This window comes from Dermacentor andersoni, chromosome 4 (assembly GCF_023375885.2).
Source record: "Dermacentor andersoni chromosome 4, qqDerAnde1_hic_scaffold, whole genome shotgun sequence".
Lineage (NCBI taxonomy): Eukaryota > Metazoa > Arthropoda > Arachnida > Ixodida > Ixodidae > Dermacentor > Dermacentor andersoni.
In genome coordinates this window covers 124365560-124384258 of record NC_092817.1, presented here as the reverse complement: position 1 = coordinate 124384258, position 18699 = coordinate 124365560, and the positions used below count along the sequence as shown (strand labels likewise).

The 18699-nt window shown below is 43.6% G+C and overlaps 2 protein-coding genes across 6 annotated transcripts in view; one reads left to right on the top strand and one right to left on the bottom strand.

Moving 5' to 3' along the window:
- Positions 1-1720: 1720 nt before the first annotated feature.
- Positions 1721-10430, bottom strand: RpL19 (ribosomal protein L19). The gene is made up of 5 exons (XM_050184720.3): positions 10325-10430; positions 9917-10023; positions 8108-8351; positions 3725-3835; positions 1721-1904 (listed from the first exon to the last, which is right to left on the bottom strand). The coding sequence occupies exons 1-5, from the start codon at positions 10327-10329 to the stop codon at positions 1775-1777; spliced, it is 597 nt and encodes a 198-aa protein (XP_050040677.1). The 5' UTR covers positions 10330-10430; the 3' UTR covers positions 1721-1774.
- Positions 10431-10764: 334 nt separating this feature from the next.
- Positions 10765-18699, top strand: part of Pfk (ATP-dependent 6-phosphofructokinase) — a 141033-nt gene continuing 133098 nt past the window's right edge. For 3 of the 5 annotated variants that reach the window (XR_007600803.3, XM_050184687.3, XM_050184688.3), the window contains exons 1-2: positions 10766-11086; positions 17420-17571. Coding sequence is in view for 4 of the 5 variants with exons in the window: in XM_050184687.3 (XP_050040644.2) it covers positions 10951-11086; positions 17420-17571 (288 nt within the window). In the remaining variant the exon portion in view is untranslated. Of the gene's footprint in view, positions 11087-17419; positions 17572-18699 lie in introns of all 5 variants that reach the window. The other 2 variants (XM_050184684.3, XM_050184686.3) reach the window with 2 other exon arrangements.

Genomic DNA, 18699 nt, shown 5'->3' with positions numbered 1-18699 from the left:
ATTATGTAGGAAACCAAGAGATTCTTAAAGGGACACTAAAGGTTAATATTAAGTCAACGTGGATTGTTGAAATACCATCCCGGAAACCTCGAAACGCTTGTTTCGTGCGAAGAAGAGACTTGTTTTAAGAGAAAATGCGTTCTGAGCGTCCGCGTAGCTCTAGCGCAGTTCAAATCACCCGCCCCCGATCGAGGAGTATTGACGTCATGGTCTCATAGTGACGTTGCGCCGTCGGTGAGTAAAACGGCTCCCGCAGACGGCGCTACCGCTTTTCTGCGCAAAACGAAAACGCGCGGCCAGAAACAGAGCCAAGACAGAGCCGACAGCAGCGCGAAAGCGGAACTATGGTGGCTAGCGGAAGGGAAAGCGCGCGACGATAAGCTTGCTCTTTATTTTATGACGCCAACTTAGACGCTCGTTGCAATGGACGACCCTGACAACGACACATTGGCTCGCGATGCTGGGGTCGTTGGCTCGCGATTTAAGCACTGATGAATGTGACCTGCTGCTGAGGGCTCGCGCTGCCGGCGTCGTTGCGTACTACTACGCCGGCGGCCTGCTTTGAAAGGCACTCCACGCGACTTCACTAAGTCGGCGTTCAACTCGTAATCCTCTGGACGAAAGTGCAGCGAGCACACTATGTGATTTTTCGGCTCTTTGCCAGCGCGCTGTGGCAGAGGTACGGCACTTAACCATTTCGAACGGAGAGGTTCACTCGTTGGCACACAGTGATAAGTAACGTTGGATTCGCCGCTGCAACTGCCCTTGGCCATGTTCCGCGGACCGTTCGCGCATCCCACGACATCACATGGACGTGGCATTCTCGCTGCTTGTTCCAAATGCAAGTTTCGTGAGCCAGCAGGATCACCGCAGCACGACGCGATAAAGAAACAACTGAAACTCCAAAGCGCGCGCAGAGTCGAGCGAAAACGAAACCTTTCGGTCACCCGTACTACTCAAGGGTAACGTGAAAATGTTTTTTCTTAGAATCGAATAGAAGTAGGCAAGTAGCATTTTCTTCCGTCTTATAATCTAATGAAATGATCTTTTTAATACGAGTTTTTGAGTACTAGCGACATAAATTATGAGGAGTGCTTTCGTCATCGGGCTAGTACCGGAATGTCGCTTGGGGGTCTCAAATCGTGTCATGTATTTACCTCAATTTCTCGGTTACTAAAGCTCTGTTCGCGATAATATTGACGCCTTAAACGTTATAGAGCATTGCTTTATCACTTTAACTTAACTTTCTGGAAACCTTTAGTGTCCCTTTAACGCCTCGTGGCTCTTGGATTACATGAAGCAATCCATCTTTTCCCACACGTGATCAGCTACATGAACAACCTGCTTCTATCACATAGCGCAGCAATGCTAAGAATGCTTACGTTTCCTACATGAAGCCTCGATGAATTCTCTGTAGACGCAAGTTTCATGTTTTCAAGCAAAAATAAGACCGAATTTCCCAGGTAGCAGTGCACATTAGAATCTTGACAGCAACTAGAGAGCACACTGTCTCCAAGACCTAGCTTACACATAGCTATTCCCCAAACCATTCTAAAGCGTGGTGACATCACATGAACCAAGCAGTTTGAGCTACTAGTTGGCTGCACATACAAAAATTACCTGAATGAACAGCACTGCAACACTTATCTGCATGAAGCACAAGTGTGCAAAGCACAGGCCATTGGCTGAAAACAGGGAAGACCCAAATCGCAGTGTGGTGTACAGTATGAACAGTCCACATTTTTTATTTCTCCTCCACACCAGTGCGGCAGTTTCACTTTTTGACGGCTGCAGCCTCTTCTTTCTGGAGGGAAAGCAGCATCTCTGCCCTCTTCTGCTGTATCCTCTCGGCACGGCGGTTGCGGGCCTCGCGAACCTTCTGCCTCCTGGCCTCCGCTTGGTCGCTGCACAAAGATAAGGCACACACATATAAGCACAGAATACCGGGCAAAAGCTGCAGCACAACAGTAAGGGACCATTCACAGCAATCTCTCAAGTGTTAAAAAAAAAAAAAAGAAGGGATGCGGTTAGATTACAGTAGTCAGTAGACTGTCTTGACAATGAGAATATGAACCAAATGTCACTTTATCAAAGCTAAGACATTACTTGAAGGGGAACATGCATATTCATCATACCCATTCTCATTTTTATGTGTAATGAGCCAGCCCTGTAGCAGGTACACTTCAGGCTAAACCATCGATTTGTTTGCATTTGCACAGCAGTCAGACTTCATAGTGTTTATATTATGCTTGCATGCAAAAATTTGCTTGTTTTCTTGTGAATAAACTGGAAGCACAAGTTTCTGTGGCAGTTTACCAGAAGATGTAGCAAAATACATCTAAATTCTCAGTCTACCAGCGCTATTAAGCCCCTCATTTCTGTTCTCATAACACTTGTACCCTTGTTGCATCCACTACACACTTTTACACAGGACAGCCATCAGCAGCATTTGCAAAACTTTTTCAGTGCTTGGATAAACAAGTGGCACGCTTTGAATATACAATATGAAATAAAAATTAAAGTCATGGAAAGCAAACACGATATGAGCTGTCTCATTGACTAAAATCTAAGTTATGAATGAGGGCTAAATTGCTTTCAAGGGAACTGAAAGTGTAAGAACACCAGCGGAAGCTGAACCAACATCCTCTGCATGAGACTTAGCAGTGTTTAAGAATTGAGCTAATGATGGCTCTTCCTCCATCCACTTTAGTGGGCTTTCACAAATATATCTATAATCTAGCCTTAGGAATCTAAGCCAGGCTAGCTAACAATCCCCAGGCTAAGTTATGATGCACACTAAGATCAATCGTGGCTCACTTTTAACAGTATTACATACTTTTTTTTAAACATTACGAAATGTACAACGTCCCAACGCAAAGTAACTGTCTTTATGCAATGCATCTTGCTGTTACTGCTCTTTTTATTCAATGCTTAGCTTTTTTTTCCTCTCTTTTTCACATCTGTCTGGTTTCTGTAACATGCAAGATTACCTCATTTTGAGCCAATATTTGAATCCTTGTAAGCATCAATATCTTTTTACCAATTGTATTTTGTGATAGATTGTACCATATGCCCCCTCACCCTATGCCTCTCCATAGGCCTGTGAGGTCTTTCTAAATAAAAATTTAAATACATATATAAAGGTGGTGAGTTCCAACTCCCACACCGATGGCAAGTTGTTTCTCTCCCACTTTCATTTTCCTTTATTAATACATGGCTTAGGACAAGTCTCACTGTCATCCATAATCAATATTACAAACTTAAAAAGAAAAAAAGAAAAACGAAGCTAACTTTTCAATGCTTCCTACAGCTGTAAACGAAAAATTGAGCTTCTCAGTTCCCTTCATTCTTCTCACTCTTCAAGTTTCGCAGACATGCATGACTAAGCCTGAACCCTGCTTTCTGCTGGCCACCTGCTGCACAAGGTTAAACATAATAATGTTCCGTGCTTTTACGTGCCAAAACCCCTATCTGATTATGAGGCACACCGTAGTTGCGGACTTCAAATTTTGACCACCTGGGGTTCTTCAACGTGCACCGAATGCAAGGTACACTGGTGTTTTTCTATTCAGTCCTCACTGGGATGCGGCCACCGCGGCCAGGATCGAACCCATGACCTTGTGCTTGGCAGTGCAGCATCGCAGCAACTGAGCTACTGCGGCAGGTGTTCTATCAGCTTCAACAGGGGGCAGTGCATACATGAAGGGCAAGAAAAGCCACCCACTTGAGTTGTTTGGTCCTGGCCTTTTCAGCCTTCTTCTTGTGGATGTACTCCATCAGGACACGCTTGTTCTTGAACACGTTGCCCTTGGCCTTCAGGTACAGGTCGTGGTACCTGCACAAGGTGCAGCCCAAGATACCACAATGAGCGCTCCGAGCTTGTGAACACAGAAGCAGCTTAGCGGGAGCACCACGGGCATTTTTATCGACCATTTTGTTCCAGTTACTACTTGCTACAACCTGCACCAGTGGCAAGCTCCATGTATACAGCCAGCACTGAAGAAATTTCTTGACACAACCATATACCGTATTTACTCGAATAATGATCGCATTTTTGTCAAAAACTGACGCAAATTCAGGGGTGCAGTCATTACGCTGGTTAAATTTCCCACGAAAAGAAAAAAATTTTTCATCCCGCATTTACTGTGGGATGACAATGGGTCGACAAGCAGGCGGCTGCCGCTGTCAGTGGGGGACACCAAAACAAAAATGGCGGCCGGCGGAGCAAGTCGAACGCGATTATTTTCCTTCTCGTGAGTACATTACGCACATTGAAACAGTTTCTTCCGTATCAGTAATGAATAATATTGTTAGTATCGGCAGGTCTGCGACAATAACGTGGCCATGTCCACTTTGAGAGAAACAGAGATTGGTGCGCTTAGCTGCCAGGGACATAGAAACACATGTACCGTATTTACTCGCATAATGATCGCACCCCTAAATTTTGTCGTCAAAATTCGATTTTTTTTATTTCCCGTGTAATGATCGCACCCTGAACTTGCCGCAGCGATATGTCGTGTGCCAAGTCTAGCTAATAATGATTGCGCTTACCATCTGTCGAATGCTACGCGAACGACTCGTCTGCACGCACCAAACATTCTTAAGTAGATGCCTGATAGTAGCCACGTTTACACTGATACGTTAAAAGTGTACCTTTTTCATACGCCGACGCTTGTAACACAGCTAAGATATTCGCCTACCCTTAGTGGAAACGTGCTGTGTTCGGATAGTAGTGAAGACAGATGCCACAGTTTCTGCAACATGCCGGCCATGTGTTTCTATGTCACTGGCAGCTAAACGCGCCCATCTCTGTCCCCTCAAAGTGGACATGGCTACGTTGTTGCCGCAAACTTGCCGATATTAATGATATTATTCATCACTGATACGGAAAAAACTGTTTCAATGCACGTAATGTACTCACGAGAAGAAAAAAAAGGATCGCGTTCGGCGCGTTCGGCTTGCTCCGCCGGCCGCCATTTTTGTTTTGGTGTCCCGCACCCGCATCCCGCAGCAAACGCGGGACGAAAAAAAAAATTTTTTTTCTCGCGGGAAATTTAACCCGCGTAATGATCGCACCCCTGAATTTGCATCAATTTTTCTGACAAAAAAGTGCGATCATTATGCGAGTAAATACGGTAATACGCATGCTTCCACTAAGGATGGGCGAATATCTTAGCTGCGTTACAAGCGTCTGCATACGAATAGGGTACACTTCTAATGTATCAGTGTAAACGTGGCCACTATCGTTGCCGCTCGCGATTTGTTGCGTACCCACGAGTGCAGACAAGAAGAATCGAAAGGCGCCCTTTATGTTGTTGACAAAAACCATTACGAAGCCTACAAATAGTAAAGCAGCGGCAAGTTTGGTTGTAGTTTTTTTTTTAATGGAATTGCAGAAAGTGTTTAAAGGAATGAAATGGGGCATCTGCTTAAGAATGTTGGGTGCGTGCAGACTGCTTGGTAGGTCTTCAGTCATCACGTAGCATTTGACAGGTGGTAAGCGTGATCAAATACAGCTTCAGTAAAAACATACTGACATACAAAATTGGATTGTTTAACAGCCGCTACCATGACACTGGCGCTCATAGAAGTAAATTTTCCTGTATTTAAAAGCAACAAAATATCCCACAAACTTTGGCAGGCAACAAGCAATACTTGCTAGTTTGGCTGTGGGCACTAGTGAACAAGTTCTTGTGCAATCTATGATTTGAACCCCAAATCAGCTGGCTTGCCAGTCTTATCTACTTCATGTGAAAGAAACAAAAGTGGCACTAGCATCCACTCAAAACAAAGCAGCAAAGCCTGCATCGCACCTGCTAATTTTTTCATGTACTGCTATGCATGACACCAAATTGGCAGAGTGCCATTTAATAGTATGCGATCACTATGATCGTGTCGGTAACAAAGCAAAACAAAAAATAAAGAAAAAGAAGGAGGGGAGGAGGGGTTTACATGCCTAAACCGCGATTTGATTATGAGGCATGCCGTATGATGATGATGATGTGTGGTGTTTTGTGGCGCAAGGGCCAGGTTTGGCCAAAGAGCGCCATGACAAGAGGCATGCCGTAGTAAGGGACTTCGGAATTGGACCACCTGAGGTTCTTTAATGTACACCTAAACCTAAGAACACGGGTGTTTTCTTATTTTGCAACCATCAAAATGCGGCAGCTGTGGCTGGGATTCAATCGCTGACCTCGTGCTTAGCAGCCCGACACCATAGCCACTAAGCAACCACAACGGGTTGTCGGTAACAACCATGGACTCATGTGCAGCAAGCAGTAGTTTCGTTCAGACTCAGTGCAAGATGCGTACGCATGACGTCCAAACGCAGGTGAAGCCGTGGAGGATATGCGATCCTACTATGCATACGAGCATTTTCATTCCGACCTTGCCGAAATGTGGCCGCCATGGCCAGGAGCCAAACCTGTGTGACCTCATGCTTAGCAGCAGAGCACCATAGCCACTGATCCGTAATGAGCTTGTGGCACTATTTTTAAGTTAGTGTCAAGAAATCGGCAACATGAAATAACCAAGGCTAGAACTAAGACAACCAAGGTGTGAATACACCTTTCTGTTTCGGTTCTAAAATTATATGGTGAAATATCTTCCGGCTGTGCGAGCCATTGACATCCTTTTCAGGTGACATTAAAGCTGTTTAACAGCCCTTCTATGTGTAATCGTCTTAAGGATTGAGTCTTTTGAAACAGACTGAATTCAGCATGTTTCGAAATACACATTGGTCACACGAGCTGCTACTACCAATTTTCATGCAGCAACATTTAAGCAGAGAAAGTGCTAGCTCTAAAACCTGCAGACACGAACTTTTTGTCCCAACCATAAAATCCTGAGCAAGTCCCCCCCCCCCCCCCAGTGGCGAATGATAATACAAGATTTGCAGGGGGGGGGGGGGGGGGCCTTGCTCCTTCGTGGACCAATATTCGAGGGCTGTCGGCCGTGGATCCAGTGGCCAGCGACCTAGGCCTATACTGCTCTCCTCGAGATCGCAAGCTCGCCCGGCTTGCTCATTCGCTTCCGTCAGTGTCTATAAAATCAAATCTATTTCAATTTATGTGCGAAGTAATTGTGTGCACGTTGTGCTGACCAACATAGGCGCTTCATTACTAGCTGCACACGGATGTGTTGCAAGTGCCACAGGTCTCCGTTCAGACGGCCCAGCGAGCTAGGCCTGCTGACTCCTGTTATTGGCAACTGTCAACGGAGCCAGCACTGCAAATGTGGCCTTGCGGAAACATGTCTACGCTGCTTGCATTGTAGTTAGTGTTTATATTGACATCCTTTGTTTAAAATGAGAGGGCTGTGCAAACAGGTCTGTTTTCACTGTATTTGTGAAGTTACGCAGTATTCCGAGCGTCCATGCAGGGGTGCCGGTAATGGGTGGAGCTACATGCCGCTCGTTCATTCATACCATGTATCCCGAATTGGCATATGCGGCAAGTCGTGCTTCGACGCGTCGTACAACAGATCCCACACACTATCACACCATGTGTCTCATGCTCAATTCACATGCGGCACTTTGCATGTTTGACCAAAACGGCGACTGACAAAGGCTATGGCTGGCTGTGCACATACCTGGCTATGGCCTTACCGAGATAGGTGCGCTTGCTCAAGATTTTATGCTAATTTTGAAATTTAGATGTTCAGCACTAACTTCACTGTAGAATGAACCCACTTTCTCAAAGGCCATATTTTAGAACGCTGTTCAGGTTAAGCACTTGCACTAGTTTAAATTAAAGATTTAATTATGGGGTTTTACGTGCCAAAACCACTTTCTGATTATGAGGCACGCCGTAGTGGGGGACTCCGGAAATTTCGACCACCTGGGGTTCTTTAACGTGCACCTAAATCTAAGTACACCGGTGTTTTTGCATTCCGCCCCCATCGAAATGCGGCCGCCGTAGCCGGGATTCGATCCCGCGACCTCGTGCTCAACAGCCCAACACCATAGCCACTGAGCAACCACGGCGGGTACTTGCACTAATTTACCCATCTTGTTAGAATAGAACTACATGATACAGCACACACGCTAGCCACAGCATGCTAGAGGAGTCCCCCAACAGGGCCACACTTGGGAGTACATGGTACTCACAGGTGCTTGTCGATCTTCTTAGCCTCGCGGTACTTCTTGAGCAGCCGCCTGAGGACACGCATCCTGCGGATCCAGATGACCTTGCGGGGCATACGGGCATTGGCCGTACCTTTCCTCTTGCCAGGGCCAGTGTGCCGACCCTTGCGCCGAGCCTCCTGGTTCTTGCGAACGCGGGCACGCGAGTGCACCGCCACAGGCTTGCGGATGATCAAGCCATCCTTAATGAGCTTCCGTATATTCTGGCCTGCAAGGGTCGGTCAAAGCAAATAACGGCAGCTCAGGACGCAGCTGCTAAGTGACGGCCAACTCTGGAACAATTTAACTCCAAAACAGTGCCTAGAAAATACCATAAGCGTGCTTTACCGGTCAATGTGCAAGATAAAGCTATGGCAGCTTTTAGTGATCTTTTACTTGACTGCATGCATAGAAGCAACATGCAAGCCTTCGCTCAAAACACTACATTACCTCCAAACTGTGAAATCCAATAACAAGCTGTAATAACGCTGCATCGGCCAGGTTCTACCACACTGCAAGCCTAGCATCACCAGAGCATTTAGTGTAAAACTCTTGAGCCACAACATCTGTAAGGCCAGAAGAGCAGTGAAAACTTTTCTGTTCCACTCAGGCCAGCATATTAGTCAAATAAGGTCTACTGCTCTCTTATACGTCACAGGAGGCAAAAGTACAAGAACCTCTTTTTTTCTAAAATAATGCAACCTCACACAAATTAAAAATTCATTTTAGGAATGCTTTCCAAGCACTACAATGTGAACACAGACACTACCAATCACAGCAAGGAATATGGGAAGTGCTTCCTGCTCACTTTAATATTAATATGCGCTTGACCATGTCCTGCATTCTCAATGTGCTGAAGTATTTTTCACAATTATTGTTCAGTCTCTACGCATATGACATCAGCATTACTTTCACAGGTCCAAACCACGGCATGCAGATTATCTCAATGTGATTATATTCTACAAGGTTCTCACTCATAACAATTTAACAGTGACAAACAGTGCAATTAGCGCTTCTTTATTGATGTGTCTGCGGTTGCCATGAAAAATGTGGTTCTGATGAGAAGTATACAATTCAAGCAGAACACCCGGGCATGCATTTACATTCCTACTGGCTCAGACTGCCTGTAGCCTCCATAGCATCGAAGGGGACTGTTGATATTGAGCATCAGCGAAAACATTCCCGTTGTCAATATTTGGCCAGTGAATCTACTGCATCAAGTTAATGGTACTCAGCGAGCTTGCAACGCCTACTGGCTCATGCTGGCATTAACGACGGTTCATACTGCCAGATAAGCAAACGACAAACTATGTCAAACTAAGTTTATGGCATCGAGGAACAATTCAACAAACGTAATTCATGCTTCGACGGTCAACAGACGTGCTAGGCAACAACAGGTTCCCGGTACACTTACGTGACACACAGTGGGAATTGGCACATGCAAAAAAAAAAAAATATGCGCGCTATCTTTACATCTCCGAATTCGTAATCATGGTGCCAAGTTTTGATTACAAAAAGAACTGTGATGGCCGCTGCTAACGATAGCATATCATATTGCTTCAGAACACAATTCCTTACAACAGGGCTTCTTTAATGTTGGCTGGCGTGATATAGACAGTTCGCACAGAAAACGGCGCACATGTCACAACAGGTTTATACAAAGGAGCAAGCAGTACAGGCGAAAACTTCCTATGCGCACAGCTGTCCTTGTAACTCCTTGCAATTCTTGAAATTACGTCATACGTCAATCACACACTTCAAGCAGCAACGCCAGCGCCAGTGATGACCACTCACGAGAGTTTGAGTTAGCGATCTCGTTCGTCTCATTGGGATCCAGCCAGACTTTCTTGCGGCCGCACTTGAGGACGGCGGCGGCCAGCCGCTTCTGTAAGCGCAGCGTACTGCAGAAAAATAAAGAGCATGTTACAAAATTACGTTTTTTACCAGAATTCAGTGCGCTTCAGTAAGGCAGCACGCGCGCACGCATTTGCGCACGGGAAATGTGCTAGGGCTTAGAGCTAAGCCTAGCGCCACATCATGTGCCTCCGGCTTTTCGGCAAAACGTGTTTAATTTACGCAGATTCGCCAAGCGAGGCCCTGAGAGGCTGTGGGCGAACACAACTTTGATATTGAGAATGTGTGCTATGACATGAAACAGCACCTTTACTAGTATTTAGTGCGCAAAATGTACAGACAACTTACCTCATGCTTGCAGCAGAACCACGCGCAGTGTGAAAGGATTGAGCACCAATCTGATCGGAAAGTAGTCCTCCGCCTAAAATGTAGTTCTCATATTTTTTCAAGTAAACAAACGTTACACGCAGAAGTTCGAGTAATAATAAACCTTAGAACTTTTCCGATTAAAATTCCTGAAGGGTGCAGCACATTTTGTTGTGGTTGACTATATAGAAAATGTTTGTTTAAAGTGCGGCCAGATGTCCGCTTTTGTGTTCGTACGCGCGTGTGTTTTACCTAAAAATGACAAAGTAAGCGCACAGTTATTATTAAAACAATTATTGTGTGTTTATCAAAAATGGTCTTGTGTAAAAAGTGGTTTATTTAGAGACTGAAATGAAGAACATTTCTTTTCATTCACACTAAACAAATAGTCTATCATTATCATCATCATCTAGGCGATTCCGAAAGCAGCGGTTGCACCGGCTGCAGTGGCATCTTCTCCTCATTGCCTGCGCGGTGGAGTAGTGAAGGTCGAAGGGACAGCGGATAGCGCATTTCTGGGTGCAGAGTACTGTCGCCTACCGCCTCGCTTGTATCTCCGTCTTTCATAACTCGCATCTCCTAAGCTCCTCGGAGCTACGGCGCTCGCAATGTCCGCAAACTTGTCTCACGACGCGTTCACCTCCGGGGCCGAGCTGGGCAACACTGTCCGCGAGACCCGAGTCGCCCAGGGATCGCAGAAAGGAAAAGTGATCGCCGTTTTCACCAGCGGCGGTGACTCGCAAGGTAACGCAAAGCTTTCTCTCGTGTTGTTTGTGCACTCGGGGCGGACTGGTATGTCGCGGTTTAGTATTTTTTTTTTTTCGGGATGTACCTACCGCGCCTAATTCGGCGGTCCTTTATGTTGCGCGACGTGACAGTCTACGCGTACATTACACGCCGATCGGTAGCGCGGTTCTGTACGGATGTGCCTATTGTAGTGCGTTCTTTCTATATCTGGATGGCTGTACGTGATAAGCTTGCCGTTTGCAGATCGTCTGTTTGCCAGTAAAAGAGGTGTGGCGTTATACCTTTGATCATGAGTGATCGGCTGTCATGAATAATTCTTTGACGCGCGCGTATATAGTTTCCATTTGCATCTGGTCATGTATTAGACTGATTAACCGTGCGGCGGTCATCTCGCTGAGCTTGTCAAGGGTGCGGAAATGTTTAACTCCAACTTAGTCTTTTCGTGCGGGTCTAATTTAAGTTAATCGATGAAAACTGCATCCGAACTACCGCCACTGAATATATATCCCATTTCGCATCCCATTCTGAGCTTCTTCACATTCGCACCATCACGCCGGCAAAATAACGATATGCAGCTCGTTTCCAATAGTGGCGCAAGTTTTGCTATCTCGGGCCTCGGCTGTATTATTTTGCGAGACTGTCGAGTGTTTTTTGTTTCAGATCGTCTGCCGCGCAGTAGCAGACGACGCCCGCGCCGCGGCCAGTGTAATATCTCATGGCCCAATCTTGGCACCGCGTCCGCTTCCCCCGGTTGCATGTATAAACACTGGGCTTTCAGCTTGAGGAGCTCGTCGTAAGGAAAAGGAGGGGGCAGGGATTCTTAAGAGGCATGAGTTGAACTCCCCGATCGCTGCAGCTGTCATCCGAGGGGAAGCGGTGCGCGTTTTATACAGCTATCGAGTTCTGTAGGTGTTTTCTTTGGCGACCACTGACAGGATTCACCTTGCCGGTGACCTTTTGGCGCTCTTGTGCTTCCAAATTTGTCGGGCGTCCCGCTTTTGGCTTTCAGCTCCTGGCTATAGCTGTACGTGTATCGCGCGCTGCAGCTTCCGCCATTTAATTGCATGAGGCTCTCAGTCATCAATCGCCCCCTGCTTCCAAAGCTGCATCTTCCGTTATCCTTAAATTGTGTTTACTACGGTGCTTTTTGTATAAAGCGGTATTCTTGTCAATTTGCTGCACACTTCATTCACATATAATTTATGTAAACCTGTCAGCTATTGTATGTGTTTGCAAGAGTGACGTAATTACATTTCGGTGTTGCGCACATGGGCATAAGTACATTATTTTTCGCACCTTTATGATAAGGGCTACTTACAGCAACCCAAATGGTCTATCAATATTATATATATTATATTGCTCAGAACGCACGTACAGGTTCAACTTAATCGTTCTTTTATGTATATAAAGAAGCTTATTACAAAAAAATTCTGTCTTAATTCCCTCAGGGCAAGTCTCAGGCTGAGTATACTATAAGAAATGGCTTCTGTCCAAGATCCCATTCCTCCAATAGAGTGACCTTCTTTTCCCTCTATAGATGTGGCCTCGGAGCCTGCATCAGATCTCGTTCATCTCAGTCATTCCTGGTTTATTGCTTGTTTTTTAGCTTTCATGTTGTTCTTTATGGGCTGGTGGCTTTATATATGTGATGTCCTGAGCTTCAATCTTGCTGTATAAACCTTTAAAATTCTGCCACGTTGGGCACTTTCAATCCCAATGGGGGTACTTTAAATATAGAGCCTGATCGGGTTCGAAAGTGCCCAATGTGACACCAATATTACTTATTTAAGTAATGTACGTCCCTAAAGACTTTGTGTTCTATAAGGAGAAAAGAAGAAAACATTCTTACTGGATAAAAAAAAAGGGGCTATTTTTATTCTCACTCACAATAAAACTACATTATTAAGTCCTTTTGAAGCACATACTACTGACACATATTAAATGTTATGCAACTTACTTAGCTTAATTTCTGACTGCAAAGGAAGCTGATAAGTTTATTGTTAATAATAGTCCACCTTGCATCAATGATATTTGCCATATCATATGTCTTGGTTAGTTTATTATGAAAAAAAAAAAAAAAAAAGGAGTCGCTATCTGTGCTTCCTGGTGCCTTGTGCCAGATAATGCACCACATCTTTGCAGAAAGTAAACATGTTGCAAATCCTAAGAATGCCCACACATTTTCATTTTTTGCAACACAATGCAATCTGTGTAGGAAAATCATGGCTATCATCCAATGAAAGTGTTATTTGATTAATATATGCTTTCAGCTTGTTTGCTAATGCGGGCACTGCAAAATCACACTTAACATAATTAAAAAGTACCGATATAGTTCTGCTGCTTTTTTCATGCATTGGTTAATTGATATACATAGTAATATTTTCCTTATGGGCGTTGCGTGGTTAAATAAAGGCAAGGAAGAAAACAGCAGAAAAAAGGAAAGCAATAGGGAAAAGAAGTCGGCAGTTGTGCTTGTTGTAATTTCTTTTTCTTATTGTGTGCTGCCCGTGTAGTGGAGTTAGCTGGTCTTTTTTGTACCAGAGCGAAGTAATGCATAGAGGAATTTAAGTGTATTTATTTCTGGGAGGCATTCCTTTTTTTTTTGTGTGTGTGTGTGCTTCAATAATTAAAGTAATAAAACAGGAAATAGCATACAGCACAGTACCATGGGGATCCAAACCCACAACTTTTTCATGGCATGCATGGTGTTCTATTAATTTGGCTGCATTGTCAGCTAACTATATTTATTTATTTACAATACTGCTACTCTCATTTGAGAGTGTGGCAGTTGGGCGATACAGTATACATGTATATCAGTACGCATCTAGGCAGAACAGCTAATTGAAAAAAATAAAAATAAAACAATTGCCCGAGGATGGCTTAGGATAGCTTATTGTATGTTCATGTATAGAGCCTATTAAGTTACGGTCGACTGGTCTTTTGTTTTGCGATAGGCCATACGTGTCTGCATAAAGCAACTTTAAAGGCCAGCTGCAGCAAAATTTCACTTTGGCTGTAAATGAGTGGCAGATACTATCGAAGCAATTTTGACAAAGCTGCAGCTGATCATCTAATTATTTTATTAGCAGCATTTAAACAGCACTAAGCAGACAATGCACGCACCTAGTGGGTAGTCGATGTGACGGAAATCCCAAATTCAGCACGAGATTTACGGCACGCTGCGGGCACCGCTTAATCTTGGAGATCATGCCAAAGAGCCGCATTGGTTCTGAATGTTCTGGCTTCTGCATAATTTCCGGCAAGCGGTAATGGGGGTGTTGTATTTTTTCCCCAGTGTGGGTATTGAAAATGCCTACTTTTGTAACTTTTCATGACGCATTCACTCAGACTTCTGAAGTCTGAGTGGATGCATCAGTGTAAAGACCAGATGGACATTGCCAGCAACAGCCATCTGGTCTTTACATTTTGATAAGCTATACTCTCTGTTGACCTAACCTAACTTCTCAAAAGCATTCTGTTTTGTCACATAATATGCCTTAAAACATGGTTAGAACAAAGAAATATATGCACAAATATTTTGGAAAATTTAATTCGATAAAAGCAATGATAAAATATCTACCGCCATCTATGTTGTGAGTTTGGCTTGTTGTAAGCCAAAATGTGACGATCGCTCATGATGAGGTGAGGCCGTGACATCCCAAGATTGTTAGACAATTTTGCATGTGGCTATAGCTGCAGATGCGGGGAATGTTTTCCGAAACTAATGGTGCCACCTGAAGAATTGGGGCACCCTCTAAGCTTTTGTGGTGCAACAAATACAAATGTTGACTCTTGCTTCGCTGCTCTGAGGGTCAGATTATTTCCTGCCATTTGGTGTATTAAATCATGGCTGTATTTATTCTGTCCTTCAAGCTATTGTCAGGCGAAAATTAATTGCAATCAGAACAGCACAGATCCACTTGCATTAATTTTGGATGCGTGATTTTTGGGCTGTGGTAGAGTGATTGGCATGTTTTGCCATTGCAATGTAAACTGTTGTGCCCTAGCATGTGCTTAGTCCCTTCACATGCTTATAGCAAAACCATAGAGGCTGATGATTGTTTATTTATTGTAGGGTTTGCTTCAAATCTCTGTGATTGCCTTTCATCTTTTGCCAACTTGCTTGCTTCTCCTAGGAAACCTTTTTGGTACTTAAGTGCCATAAACAGTCGCAGACTCAAGGGAGAGAGCAGCCTCCAGGGTTTCTGAATGACACCAAATTAGAGTGAATCAGGCTGGAGACAGTTCTTCAGTTCTTATTTTGCCATTGTGTCTGGCCATTTTCTCATAGAAGTTTTCTGTGAACCTGGTGTGAGCAGTGGTGTCTCATCAAAGACTTTGGACAATGTTGTCACCGACAAGCGATGCAATAAAAGATAAAAGAAATCCACCAACTAGCCGCCTGTTTGCTGTGTGCATTAGCTCATTAGTGTGATTTTTTTTTATATAAACTTTTATAAACTGTAGCTGTGCAGGCAAGTGCAACCAATAAATTCCAATTGATTTCTATTGGGAAATTTTTATTCTGTGTTGCAGGTTCAATTCCTGGCAACAGGTGCCAAAGGTCAATGAGAGTAATATGAAAAAAAAGAAAGAAAGGATTTCACGTGCCAAGCTTTGGGTGCACATTAAATGACTTGAGATGCTCAAAATTAATGTGGAGCTGTCCACTGCAGCATTTCTCATAGATCCTCATTTGCGTTGGGATGCCCTCATCAATTTAATGAATCTGTACTTTATGTAGCCACACATGAAGTCCACAAAAACATGCTGGACCTACTTGTCAGTTGGATCCCTAAATTAAATAGCTACCATTCACAACTAAGCAATTTTCGAATGGGCACTTATATGGGTGCAATTAAATATAGTTTATTATAATGCACATTTTCTTTTCTAGGCTATGTGTCATTATGTGTTCTAATCTGCATGCAACAGGATTTATTGTCGCATCTGGATTCTTTTTATTTCCACATGAAAATATAGTGACGTCATCAATTGACATTTGACATGTGACAATTTGCTTTTTGTTTTTGTTTGACCAATTTCTTACTGACCTGTTGCGCTTTACTGCTAAAAAAATAGTATGTGTAAGCTATTAGAACATCATTTACAGTGGTTCTGTCTGTATCTGTGTTCAATTTAGTGTCATCACTACTTGGTTGCTATTCAGTGCCTTTAATTATAATTCACTTTGAAAAGGTAGCTTTGTGCACTTCTCTCTCTCTCTCTTGTTCATTGCCTTCTATGACGAATTATGATGTGATGTCACTAAGTGTGTAAAGGTTACATAACGCCATAAAGGTTACGTAACCCCAGTATTTTCTGTACATTCAAATTTTCATTTCAGTAGATTTCTTGCATCTTCAGAATCATGAAAAGAACACAGCTGTAGAAAGAATTGAGTATTTTCATTTCCTCAGTGAGTTTCGTCAAACTTACAGACTGTGGCTTCCTTGCAAGAACTCTACAGGAACGTCAGATATGAGAATGTCAACTATTTCATATCTAGCATACTTGAAAAGAAGCCTATCCAACCACTTGAAAAATATGTCTCAATTTTTACCTTGTGAAAAACGATAAAAGAACTGAGCCCGCTATAAGACTACATGCTTACACCATGTGCAAATTTGCAGCCTTCCAACAAATTTCGCTAAAGCACCTAACACGCAATATACAAACTTGCAGTGCATCTCAAACCAGAACTGTTTCAAAATGTATGCAGTGCATTTTAAATACCATTATTTTCAACGGTACTTTTTCTCTTGATGCACTATACTGGCATGCACAATTGCGCATACAGCTCCTGAAGGGGATTACATTGTCCCATTGTGCAGCAGACTCCACTGACGAAAAGTCAAGATGGTACCTGTATGCATTTTATAGTGAGTCCTTATAACTACAGATTAATTCAATTTTGATGAAGTGTACACTCAGTTACATCATATTTTAATTTTTTTTTAAATAAAAATATTTGAATCGCCAGTTCAAAGCACATACACAAGTTAATTATTGGCTGCAGGCATTATGAGAAAAGAAAAACACTATTCCTTCGCTATTGCTGACGAAACATGGCAGATCAAATGTGCCATTAAGCATAGTTGTGCCTCTAGTGTAGTTTGGTGTGTTTAGCCTGTTGTCTGTAGTCGGAAGGTTAACCTGAAGTCCAGTTGGCCCACAGCTAAATGGCCGTGGTTTTGTTTCCTTACTGCTACTGGACTGAACTGGCAAAAACAAACCCCCATACATAAATTTCGGCACCGTTTGTTTCATGGAACAAGATTTGTCTGTGGTGTGTTGCTCTTAACCGTTAACTGTGCTGCTTCAATGCAGGCATGAATGCGGCCGTGCGCGCCGTGGTGCGCATGGGCCTCTATCTGGGTGCCAAAGTGTACTTCATTCGGGAGGGCTACCAGGGCATGGTCGATGGCGGCGACTTCATTCAAGAGGCCACCTGGGTCAGCGTCTCGGGCATTATCCACAAGGTGACTGACCACTGGCTCTGCTGGCCGTTGTCAATCTTTCAGTCAATCTTTATCTATAACAAAGAGGTAACCTGAAAAAGTTGGCAACGTGTTTTGATCCCTCCCACTCAACTACAGGCTAGTTGACTCATTCTCAGAGCACATGAGGGGACAATATAAGTCAACTGACATTGTGGGCTTTTTTGGCATGTCCTCACAAAGTGTTCAGTTATTCAGTTAGCACAGAAGTATTCAACCAGCACGGAGACGCAGGGGAAGAACAAGACGCACACACTCGTGTGTCTACATTGAATGCTTCATACAAAAGAGCAGTGTGGAAAATACTTAGTGCAAGACAATGAATTTAGCGCACAGGCAGTGTTCTAGGAAAACTGAAGGTAATTAAGTTGGGAAAAGTCGAAACAGCTTTTTGAAGCCATATGGATGTTGAACTTATAGTTAACTACAACACAAAGATGATTTCAAAGATTGAAACCAGGAGCGCAGATTCTTCTTTTTCCATATACATTCCTGTCCAGAGGATGCAGAATGTTTTCTTAATAGGCACTACATAGAACTTATTCCCGTGACATCAATGTCGAAGTATGAAAGGGATAAAATACTCTCATATACTGTTTGTATGCTTTTAAAAACAGTTGTTTTACAAGTCCATGACACAAGCTGTTGAGATGCCTTACTGTAACTTCCAGCTTGCTTTTGATACACATGGCAGTAGTAGCAACATATTGCACAATTGGGCTGCTTGTGTGATCATAGGATGGTTTGTTGTGCTAGTTGGTATGCATTCATCTTGGAACAGTCACCCGCACTGATAATAAACAAGTGGAAAGAGTAACAAGACCATGTGTTCCTCCTTCTTGTCTGTTGACCATCCATCTGGCTGCACCAAGAAGAGTGCTTGCACGAAATGAACAAGGAGTACATAGAGTCCTTAATGCTGTGTGTACGCAATGTAATGTGATGTGACAGACAGCAGTAGGGTTTAAAGGGTCACTAAAGAGAAAAGTACAATGAGCTGTATTAGTAAAATACACTTCTACAGTACAATAACAAAAAGGCTATTTTTGCCATCAAGGGCTAAAAGAGATGCAGAAACAAGACAGGTGTTAATGTCGCCTTGAAAGTTCC

Excerpts from the sequence above, each read along its gene's own strand:
- RpL19 (XM_050184720.3), bottom strand. Across the intron at positions 8,352-9,916 it reads GATCGCTAACTCAAACTCTC|GCCAGAATATACGGAAGCTC; the intron begins GTGAGTGGTCAT and ends CGACCCTTGCAG. Across the intron at positions 1,905-3,724 it reads GCCAGGACCAAACAACTCAA|CGACCAAGCGGAGGCCAGGA; the intron begins GTGGGTGGCTTT and ends ATCTTTGTGCAG.